Source organism: Leptopilina boulardi, unplaced genomic scaffold, assembly GCF_019393585.1.
Source record: "Leptopilina boulardi isolate dan_hultmark-lab unplaced genomic scaffold, ZJU_Lbou_2.1 LbouV2_126, whole genome shotgun sequence".
NCBI lineage: Eukaryota > Metazoa > Arthropoda > Insecta > Hymenoptera > Figitidae > Leptopilina > Leptopilina boulardi.
In genome coordinates, this window is record NW_026137670.1 from 1,704,744 (window position 1) to 1,716,185 (window position 11,442).

General features: G+C 27.4%; 3 protein-coding genes across 4 annotated transcripts; 1 reads left to right on the top strand and 2 right to left on the bottom strand.

Annotated features, from left to right (window-relative positions):
• Positions 1-61: 61 nt before the first annotated feature.
• On the bottom strand, positions 62-3,858 carry LOC127291218 (protein phosphatase inhibitor 2-like). The gene is made up of 4 exons (XM_051320196.1): positions 3,519-3,858; positions 1,912-2,079; positions 1,720-1,796; positions 62-1,648 (listed from the first exon to the last, which is right to left on the bottom strand). Exons 1-4 carry the CDS (start codon positions 3,596-3,598, stop codon positions 1,434-1,436), a joined length of 540 nt encoding a protein of 179 aa, XP_051176153.1. The 5' UTR covers positions 3,599-3,858; the 3' UTR covers positions 62-1,433.
• LOC127291213 (nuclear exosome regulator NRDE2) lies at positions 3,670-8,223 on the bottom strand. Of its 2 annotated transcripts, XM_051320189.1 has the most exons (11): positions 8,051-8,223; positions 7,186-7,814; positions 6,744-7,098; positions 6,521-6,667; positions 6,186-6,454; positions 5,746-6,074; positions 5,143-5,683; positions 4,905-5,054; positions 4,664-4,836; positions 4,336-4,593; positions 3,670-4,170 (listed from the first exon to the last, which is right to left on the bottom strand). In XM_051320189.1, exons 1-10 carry the CDS (start codon positions 8,127-8,129, stop codon positions 4,341-4,343), a joined length of 2,925 nt encoding a protein of 974 aa, XP_051176146.1. In that variant the 5' UTR covers positions 8,130-8,223; the 3' UTR covers positions 3,670-4,170; positions 4,336-4,340. The 2 variants fall into 2 exon arrangements, with proteins under 2 accessions (XP_051176146.1, XP_051176145.1); XM_051320188.1 differs by lacking the exon at positions 3,670-4,170 and having other exon boundaries at positions 4,215-4,593.
• A 138-nt stretch (positions 8,224-8,361) lies between these two features.
• On the top strand, positions 8,362-11,352 carry LOC127291217 (protein DDI1 homolog 2). Its single transcript, XM_051320195.1, has 6 exons — positions 8,362-8,853; positions 8,928-9,149; positions 9,306-9,560; positions 9,695-10,000; positions 10,117-10,233; positions 10,405-11,352. Exons 1-6 carry the CDS (start codon positions 8,589-8,591, stop codon positions 10,611-10,613), a joined length of 1,374 nt encoding a protein of 457 aa, XP_051176152.1. The 5' UTR covers positions 8,362-8,588; the 3' UTR covers positions 10,614-11,352.
• Positions 11,353-11,442: the final 90 nt, after the last annotated feature.

Here is an 11,442-nt window from a genome sequence, read left to right on the forward strand (position 1 = left end):
TTCCATTATTAAGATAAAAAGATATGGTATATTCTAGAAATAACTAATTTTTAACTAGAAAAATGTTTCATAAAATAATTTATTAACCTTGTAAATAAAAGAAGACAGTTTCTTTTTTTTTTTTTTTTTTTTTTTGTAAAAAGTGGAGAAAAAAATCTCACGAGTCCATGTAGGTATATATATATAAATAACAAAAAAAAATTCGCAGCGTAGAAAATTACTTAGTTTTCTTGTGATGTTCCATACACGCAGCACAGTGCAAACATCCGAAAAAATAATTATTTCTTTTCTCGTGATTTCTGTCCAAAAATCGTAGACATGAAAAAATCAACATCAATAATAGTAAAAAAAAATTAAATTAACTTAAGTTTTAATTAAAAAACTTAGGTTAAATATACATAACTCCATATTTTTTTTTATCATTCATAATACGACGAGTGCTCTCTGTCCATAAAAATGTGACTTAAACTATTTATCATTAAACTATCATTTAAATTAGACTAATTTCGATTAGATTAATTCAGTAGTTTTGCTAATCATTGTAATATAGTACACTATAACTTATTTTTAATTAATTTTTTTCATTAAACAAATTACTATTATGATGTATTTTCTAAAGAGAAAAAAAAATGTTTCTCTTTTTTTGAACATTTATGACAGAAAATCAATAATCTTTTTTTTTTGTATCTATAAATTCTATTTTTAGAATGCAACAACATTCTCTAGTTGGGGTTTTGCACTGTTGTTATTTACAACACAAAAATATACTATCATATCGATTACAACAAAAACAATAAAATTTGTAAAAATTACATCTCTCCTTATTTCAAGGTCAATTCGCGATTATATATATATATATATATACTGACTCGAATTTTTCCTATCACGAAATTACTAATCTGTCGACTATTTAATCTTTTTAACACGTTTTTTTTCTTTTTTTTTTTTGATTAAACCTATTTTTTTAACGAGTTGGTGTTTGATATTTTTTTTTCTTTCGGGGGAAATTCTGGAATAACTATTGTTTAACTAATTATCTCAAAAATGATAATTGTCCTCCACTGAAATACATATTTCAGTGACGTCCTTTTAAAAAAAAACAATATCATGCTTAAACTACTTCTAGATTTAAATCGCTTTTTTGGGAAGTATCCTGCTTCTTATTTGAAGTTAAAATTTGTGAACATTTTAAGATTCGAAAAAAGAGACTATATATTTTTAATTTTCGATAATAAATAACTATTTTAAATTACTATAGCAATTTTGTAATTGTTTTGTTTGATTTGTAATTTTTTTTTTTCTCTCATAAGACATGAAATGTAGATATAATGCAAAGAAAATCACAAACAAAGATAGAAAGATATTTTATCTAAAAATATCTCTATGGACGAATCGGCATGCTTTCTAATGCATTTATTCTTAAGGTATTTTAATCATTCTGACTTTCTCTCATTCTCACTTGCACTTGATGGCACGCACTTAGATTGTGTCTTTGAATTATTTTCATCATCGCCGCCCGTCTCTTCTAATAATTCGTCCTCGTCCTCCTCATCTTCATCTTCCTCGAGAAGTTTTTTTCTTGCTAATTGTACCGCCTCCCATTCTCGATAATGTCCCTTTCTTTTCGCCTCAAATGCTTTCCTCTTTTCTGTGAACATTTTTTTTACATTTCAAATTAATTATTTAACTGAACTTAATTTATTTTTTTTAAATAATTACCTCTTTCATCAGGAGTTTCTTCATCCTCCTCGTCACTCGATTCTTCGAAAATTTTTGGCTTTACATTTTTTTCTAATCTAAAAAAAATATGTTTTACAAAATGCGCGCATTAGTTTCATAGTTAATTTTAATATTAATTGTTGTTTGAAGTAATAAATTAATTATAAGAGAATATTAGTAGAAAAAACTTACTTTGATGCAACTGCAGATGAGTCAAGATGATCCATGTCATTATCGTTAACTGCCGCATAATTATATGGGGTTTTTGGTTCTTCTATTTTCATGTGACCATAATCTTTGTCCGCTGGATGTAAAGTTGCAATAATATTCATTTCATCCCATTTTGTTTCTTTGCTTGCTCTGGAATATTTATTATTCAACTATATATAAAATAAACTCCAATATTTAATTTAAAAAAAAAATCAATTTTTCTTCCTTTTATCCCTCAAAAAATAGTTCAATTTTTATTTTTTATTCTAAAAACCAGACTTTAATATCGGAAATCAATCGAAATACAAAAAAAATTACAAGCACGAGAATTATTTTTATAAATGGAAAGATGAATGGAGCGATAAATAAAGAAATAATAAGGTGGAAATAGAGATTCTTAAATATTCGGCAATGGTTTAATATACCACACATACACCAAATCGTTTAATATATAGAAAATTGATTTTCCCCCGACATTTACAAGGTGGGATGAGTGAATGAAACGTTGTACACATACAAATTAACCGGATGCTGTAATTTTCTTCTATTCGAAACAATCACAAAAGCCATTTGATAACGTGTTTAAAATGTCAATGTTTTAAAATAACATTTCTATTTTATGAGACATTCATTATTTATGCAAATATTTCCCTTCCGTATATTTTTAATTCGTCATTCGCAAGACAATTGGAATTCATAAAAAAAAGACTTTGAATAGAAAATTAACTTTTGCTTTTTATAGCAAATTGAAGCCTATAATTAACGTGTTTTTTTTCTTTCTTTTTTTATTGTTTTAAAGTGTACTATTCATTGAAATTGACTTCACCTGTAATTATCAATAATTTAAATTACTAATTTTTGGAAACTATCGTATTAATTCATAAATCAAAACTTTTTTTTATATTCACAAGTTTAATTCTTTCGGATTTTTATTTTTTTTTAGTGTTAAAAATGTTGAGTGAAAAATTTTGTGAAAAATCCCCAACTATTTGGAAAAATCTTACTCATCTAGTGTGGGAGTATTTAAGAGAGGAATTTATCATCCAATTTTATTATAATGACTCACATTCTGCAATATTCTCTTTCATGGAATAAGTAAATGTAAATTGTTCAACAGTTTATTACTGTATTTCATGGAATAACTAAAGTGTAAATTGTTGAGCGTTTTATAACAGAGAATTTATATACCTTCAAATCTTACAATTGTTAATTTTTTTCATCCTCGCACGCGATTTAACAATTAAGAGATTCAACACGCAAAACTAGAATAATATTATTATGTCAAAATAAAAATAAGTCTTTCAAAAAAAAAAGAAATCGTCAGTAATACATAGAGAGTGAAATTATCTTTTATAATCAGTGTATTTTTTTTCAAAAATTCAATTGAAAAAGAAATTTCTCTCAATTATAGTCAAAGAAACGAGAGATAAATTTTGACATATAGAAATATAATGCTTTAAGTGAGGACAAACTGATTTTGCTTTAATGAGATTAAAAGCGTGGCGATGAAGCTCTATTACCGCCAAAGTGTCAGGTTATGATTACAATGTTTTTCAAGGTAAAGTTGAAAGGGTTTTATTGTTATTTACCTTGGTGCTTCTTGGTTGTCAAAGCTGCTTGATGTCTTTAAAATCCCTTTCGAAGGACGTTTGCCCAAATTTTCTGCCATTCTTTTTGTTTTTCTTTTTTTGGGGTTAAAAAAAGACAACTGATGATTTTGACTTGATAATAATACACACAGACTTTTTGAGAAAAATTAATTTTAAATTCTATGTCTTCCCATTCTTAATGGAGATACAACCGATCGAACCGGTATAAAATTAACACTACGTTTCAGGAAAAAAATAATTACCACAAAAAGACACAAAAAAACTTTGGAAGAACTTGGAGATGAAATTAGTAACACATTTCAGTTTCACTTCTGTTTCATTTCTCTGGCAATAATATTCTATTTTTTTAACTACATTACCGCTCCTAGCGACTGTCGTGGAAAACAATTTTCATCATTTTCGATCGATAAAATCGTATTTTCTCAAAAAAAAAAAAAAATTATTTGAAAATAATTTTTGTTTAATTAGATTTTGTATTAAAATTTTTATATGTAATTTTTAAAATTGTTTAGAAATTATGTTGATTATATTTAAAAAGTATATTGATTAATTTGAAAAATGGTAAGGTTTTTAAAAGTGTCATCTTGACCCTGATTAAGAGCTATATTCTATACACAGGTGTATTTCTCTGCTATAGAAAAAAGAAAATATAATTAATAATTAATAACTGATTAATTATAACTAATACAATAAATATTAAAATTTTATTTATATTAAATTCCATATTTATTATATTAAATTTACTTTAAAATAGTTTATAAAAATTAAATGTATAAAAAAAATGTTATATATTTACAAAAATTAACTTCTGAGGATATCCAACTCTTCAGGAGTAACATGTATTCTTAACTCTTTTCCACGTATGACATCCTGAATTTGTGTTAATTGTTGTGGAGCAATTTCTGCGGAATCAATATAAATACATCTTGCCCATGGGCAATTTACCACACTTTCGTGATAAGCATCTTCACCCTTTTTTTCGGAAAGATTTTCCTCTCGCAACAATAATATGAACAGCCTCCACAAAAGTGGACAGTGTCGGATGTCAGGATTTCTGTAAATTAAATAATTGTTAAATTTTTAATTTTTTAATGCCGTCAGAATATATTTTTTAATCTACTTACCGAGCAAGTTTTCTATAAAATGATAATAATTTATTAAGAAGAGCACCTGCTGCATCAAAAAGATTACTTTTTTTTAATGACTTTATCCGTGAATTTTCTGCCAAGCACATTGTCATCGCTTGCCACAATCGAATTTTTCCGCTTTTATTTTGTCGCCAAGTTGGTAATTCGTACTGTTAAATATTATTTTTTTAATTAATATTTATTGTATATTTTTTATATAATATAGATTATAATTTACCTCAACATCGGCAAATACAGAAAGTATATAGAAATTATCTGGATATAAATGTGAAGCTTCATTTAAAATTTCCTTCAAAAGATTTTTCGAATCATAAATTTCCTCTGCGTGAAATTGTAAAAATGCTAATTCACTTTCATATAAACGCTCCTGAAAATAAGTGAAATGTAATAAAAATTAAACGAAACAAAATAAAACTAAAATTTTGATAAAATAAATTTAAAACTTTTGTTTTTACCAATAATCCCGGAGTTTCTTTGCAATGATCAATACATCTTCGAATTGTATTCATAATTTCAATAATACTTCGTTCCACTATCAATGAAAGATACGCGTAACACATAATTGTGTCGCATATCAAATTTGGTAAGAAAAAAGCATCATCACTTTCTTCAATTATCTCGTGAGAAAGAAAATTTTCCACGGAATCGTGTAAAAATTTATATGCTGATAGTAAACGATTTCCTTTAGTTTCTGGTACTAATTTTATTGCAATTTTTTTCAAATGATCTCTATTTGTTTTGCAATATGTTTTGGTATTGAGTAAAATTTCAAAAAGTGTCCTATAAACACTCATAACTGTTGTTTTTTCATTCACGTCTGTTATTGTTGCTGGACATAAATTATTTGAGTCAAGAGCCGTTTCCAAAATAGTCACAGAACTTTCAAAATGTCCATGTTCATATTCAATGAGTGCATATTCACGATAAAAATGTAAATTATTTCGATTTTCTGATTTCTTCAAAAATTCCTTCAATATGTTTTTCAATTTTTTTCCACTGAAAATATAAATATTTTCAAATTCTTAAAAATATTATTAAGTAAGAAAAATTTATCTTACCGATTATCACTTTTTAAAGGATCATCTTTTCCAAAATAAATCAACATTCTTTCAAATCGCAACCACCAGATGTAAATGCTTGTTCGTTGTAAAGGTGGCAAGGCCTCGGCAATTATTTTAAATGTTGATCTAATAAAATCCAAAAAAGGTTCCTGCGCAGGATGAAATCTCAAAAATTGCGGACCCGACGTTAATTGTCCTTGTATTAAACCTTCGAGAAGTGACTTTCTTTTTTCATGTCCAGCCATTTCACCTACACAGGGATACGCTAATGGCAATAAAACTTCCATAGAATCGAAAATCCAGTTCAAATCCTTCAATCCCAAAATCTAAAAATGTAAAGTAATTATTATGAAAATTAGTTTATTGAAATTAAAATTATTCATTAAAATGAAATTGATAATTGACAGTTAAAGGAATAATTTATCATTAATTTTTACCTTTAAGGTGGTATCTCGAGTTGGTAACAGAGGCACTTTAAGTGCTAATAGTGAATAAACTGCCAAATGGAAATTTGAATTATGCGAGACTAGAGGATGAACAAAATCAGCCACATCTTCAGGTAAAACAAATCTTTTTGAATCTCCAATCAGCTCAAGTTGATCGCTTGTTACACTAACCCAATGACATCTTTCTCTCAATGATTCTACTCGAAGCCAAAGTTGATTCAATGGTAGTCTCGACGTCAGAATTACTTCTTCCATTCCAACTTGATAAATTAAAAGAAAAAAATTATTATCCATTAAGTCAAAAATAGTAATTAATTAATACTCACTGAGATTTTTTTCATCAATTGAACTTTGAAGTTGTAAATTCTCTTTACGTAAATCGAGATTTAAACATAAATTCATTCGAATTGTTTCCCACATTTGTTCCCAAAATCCTGCATGTCTAAGAAACATCAAGCACTGAAACATTGTATCTATAAAAAGTTTTACAATTAATTTGAATTAAAACAAACATTTCCTATTTTAAAAAGTAAAACAAGAAAAACTTACTCAAAACTTGTGTATCGTAAAAACGAGGATTCGCCCTTGAACGTTGTCGTAAAACAAAAAGACATTTTGTAAATAAATTCAAAACATTTGGCGCAGAACACAAAGCAACCGACGATTGTGTCACCATAATGAGAGTTTGCCATAAAATCAAATTACCCGAATCTTTATTAAGAAGTGCTTCTAATTCATTGGAAAATTGATCGGCTGGTGCAAGTTCGGACATAAAGAATAATTTTAATTTTTGCAATTCCAAGGAATCAGGATTGTTTTCCAAACCTTTTTCAACGATAGACAACTTTTTTTGTAATATCGAGTGCGTATTATTTTTAAAGGGTTGAAAAGTTATTGCATCATCCTACAACATGAAGAAACGACAAATAGATAATCAATAGTATATAAAAAATTAGAAATCACATTAGTTTTTAGATAAATAAAATACTACCTGAAAATCAACATAACGAAGCCAAATTTCAATATCATGTGGATTCTCTTCTAACTTTTTATTAAAATCTTGTGTTTTTGTTTTTTGTTCTTCTTCCATATTTACACACCATTCTGGCATAATTTCCGAATTATCATTGGATTTTGTTCTCTTGATAATAGTATCTTTCTTTTTTGTTTGTTCCTGTTTGTCAATATTCTTTGAATAATATCGACAAAGTGTACGTTTCTTAAATCGTTTTCTAGAAATGAAATCTAGACTGTGTTCGGATAAATTATACAAAGGTCGTACTCTCGAGCACAAGGTGTCAACAGTGCACATTCTTGTATCGAGAATTCGATCCTCAAAATAGACATTTTCTACTTTTCGTTCATAGTTTTGTTCGATTTTAATTTTGTGCTTCTTCTTTTTCTTCTTATGATGTTTTCTCAAATTAACAGTAGCGTGAGTTGAATCACGATAATTTGACACAATTTTTATATTCTCAGGAATTGTTTCTAATTTCGATGAAGTTGGTACATGTACAGATTCATTTTCTTCTGATGATGATGACGATATATCAGTGGGTTTATTAAATTCTACACTTGATTGAAAACTTGAATTTGAAAGCCATTTTTCTTTATTGTCATCTACAAAAGATTTGTAATTTTTATTTATGTTTGCAAAAATCTTTACAAAAAAAAAGTATAAACTAAATTCTTATTAAAATATTTACTACTGTGTTAATTATTAAAAATTCTCCAAATTTAATAATATTAGGTAATGTTAACTATAAAATTTAATTAAAAGAACAATATTTATTTACAATCATAATCTTTTTAAGGTTATATTTACATATAAAATTATGAGAATTAAAACCACTTACCATTTACTAATTCTTCTGCAGAATTGACATTAGATTCATTAAAATTTTTAACACTCGAATAAGCAGGAAATAGAGACATTTTAATGTTAATTTAAAAATTAAAAGTTTATTGTAATATTCTTCTTTTTTGACAGTAGGAGCAGACGACACTAAGAATATATATACAAACAAACATGGCGTTATACTTTAACCAATCAGAAAAAAAGAATTTTGTAAATATGTCCACCAATAAAAATGTGTTTTTTATTTTGTCTACGTTAATTACGTAATTTACGCCAGAACCAAGAATGACGCGTCATTCTCCAACCCTGCTCAGTAGTAGTGAGTTGGGTTGAATGTTTACATCCTGCGAGTCATAATTTGTGATAATTTGCATATCATTCTGTCACAATAGTCTTCTATATTTAGAATAGAAATATAATTTTTTTTTAAAAAACATTCTTCTCTGCAACTTTGAAAAAGTTTTCAATAAAAATAAAGTGTAGAATTTGTGTAGTTTCTGAAAAATTTCACAAAAACAACAAGAAAATCCTTCAAAATGAAAATAACAGTAACAACGTTGAGCGATGTTATTTTTATTTTAGATGTAAGTGAAGATTTGGAGCTCGAAAATTTTAAAGCATTTTGTGAAATTGAAAGTGGCCTTCCAGCACATGAAATAGTTATTATGTTTAATGGTCGACCCATGATGGACGATAAAAAATCACTGAGACAACTTGGTATAAATGACGGGGATGTTGTGATACTTCAACACATGCATCAGAGCAGAGCTGATTTGAGTAGTTTACATCCTTTCAATGCATGTAAGAAACATTCGTTTTTTATTGCTTATTTAATTTTTTGTCAACTTGTATTTAAATGTTTCTTAATTTTACAGCAATTCCTGTATTAGACTTTAGTTCTATAAGAATACCAGGAGCATCAACTAGTCGAGTTGCACCTAGTGTAAACAATATTTCTGCTCAAAGAGTTCAAAATCCTCGCAGTGAAGATGACCCTGCAATGATTCGAGATATGGTTTTAGCTAATCCTGATCAACTGGCATTATTAAAACAAAATAATCCCAGATTAGCTGATGCTTTATTATCAGGAAATCTTGGTGAGAGAAAATGAAAATATTACTAGAATTTCAGGCCTGGGATTAACCTTTTAAAATTTTTCATTTAAACCTTTTTGAAATTTAATAATTTCAATTATAACTCACTCTATTATTTTTATCATTTTTTATATATTTTGTTTGTTTGATTTGTTATAGAAAGATTTGCCACGGTATTGAAAGAACAAATAAAACTTCGAGAAGAAAGACAAGCACAAAGACAGAGAATGATGAGTGCTGATCCATTGGACACTGAAACACAACGATTGATTGCAGATGAAATACGGCAGAAGAATATAGAGGCCAATATGGAAGCTGCTATGGAATACAATCCAGAAACATTTGGCACTGTTGTCATGTTATACATCAATTGTAAAGTTAATGGATTTCCTGTCAAAGCATTTATCGATTCAGGTTAATTAATATTTTTTTAATACAGATCTTAAAACAATAGAAGATTTTTCAAATTTGTACTTTTATGCTCAAACATAAAGTTCCTATCTCTATTAATGTTTATAGAAACTAATTGAGATGTTTACAAAATTTAGGAGCACAAACTACAATTATGTCTGCGGCTTGTGCTGAAAGGTGTCATATAATGCGACTGGTTGACACAAGATGGGCGGGCATCGCAAAGGGTGTTGGTGTTCAACGAATTATTGGAAGAATACACATGGTACAGATACAGATAGGTAATGATCATCTGACAACATCGTTTAGTGTGTTAGAAGAGCAACCGATGGACATGTTGCTTGGATTAGACATGCTAAAAAGACATCAATGTTGTATTGATCTGAAAAAAAATGTTTTAACAATTGGAACTACTGGAGCCGAGACATCTTTTCTTACTGAAGGTAAACTATATGCTTAAGCATATATAATTTTTCATAATAAGAACATTTTCATGTCTTCATCTAAACCCCTTGTCATTAAATTATGAAGATATTTAAAAATTTGTACTTTATTTTAGGAGAATTACCAGAATGCGCAAGATTAAGTGGTAATAATGATGATGCTTTGGATGACAGGGATCTTCAAAAAGCTCTTGAAGATAGTTCCAGAGAAGCAGATAAGCAAAATCAGCTGAGTAAGTATAGATCCAATAATTTTAATTTTTCATGGAAAATAAAATGTTTGTACAATTCATCATTCAAAGTAAATAAATGTTTTTAATTTTTCTTAAAAAAATTGCAAAGTATCGCGTAGAACATTTTATTTGTTAATTAGTAAACATAAATTATTTTTTTTTTTATTCTAGGCGGGCAAAGTAGAGCTAATTCATCTGCTTCTAGTTTATCAAGCTCAGATAATATTGTACTTCCACACGATCCATTCACGGAAGCAACCGTCATTGAAATTGTGTCTCTAGGTTTTACTAGAGCTCAGGTATTAGCAGAACTGCGTAGATTAAATGGAGATAAAGCTCAAGCTACAGCAGCTCTGTTTGCAAAATCATTAAAATTTTAAATTACAATATTATTTTACCAGGAGCTTATGTTACCTATCGGTTTTTGGCGCATTATTAATTATTTTCTTGTTATAATATTATATTTAATTTTATTTCATTATTTCAAGTCTAACTACCAATTTTTTCGAGACTTTATTTACAAATTTGTATTTAAAGAGTAATAATTTTTTTTGCAGTAAAAATAATCCTTGAAATTAAATATTTAAGTTTAAGATTAAAGCATTTATAAGACTTTATAAAGTAATACATGAATTGATTGTATTATGATCAATGAAAGACTTAAAATTACAACTAAATATTTCTGTGCAAATTTAGAAATTATGTGTGAAAATTTACAAAAATAACTTAGTTGTCTTAATCTAATGGCTTTTTATAAAACTAATTAATAAATAATCGAACAATAGTGAACGTGTCCTAACGAGATATTGAGGATTTTTTAGAAAAATGCACATATTTTATTACAAATATCATCTATTTTTGCTATTCTTCATTCAAGGTTATAATAGAATTCTATATCATAAACCTAAATTATCCACATTGATCCTTCGAAATTAATTAAACTTGTTTTATAATACAAATGATTATCGAAGCTGTGACACGATTTTCTTCTTATAATTCATGGATATTTGAATTGAAAATTTCTACAACTATTATGAATACAAGTGATAAATACTTTCCTTGTTGTGTATCAGTTTTCCCACAATAAACAAAAATAAAAAAAAAATAACCTGCTGCAAAGTTATAGTATTGATAATTTTTTATTCTATAAACAAATTTGTATAAACTCTGATTATTGATTGAAATGATTCAAATTCAGAAAATCCCGAT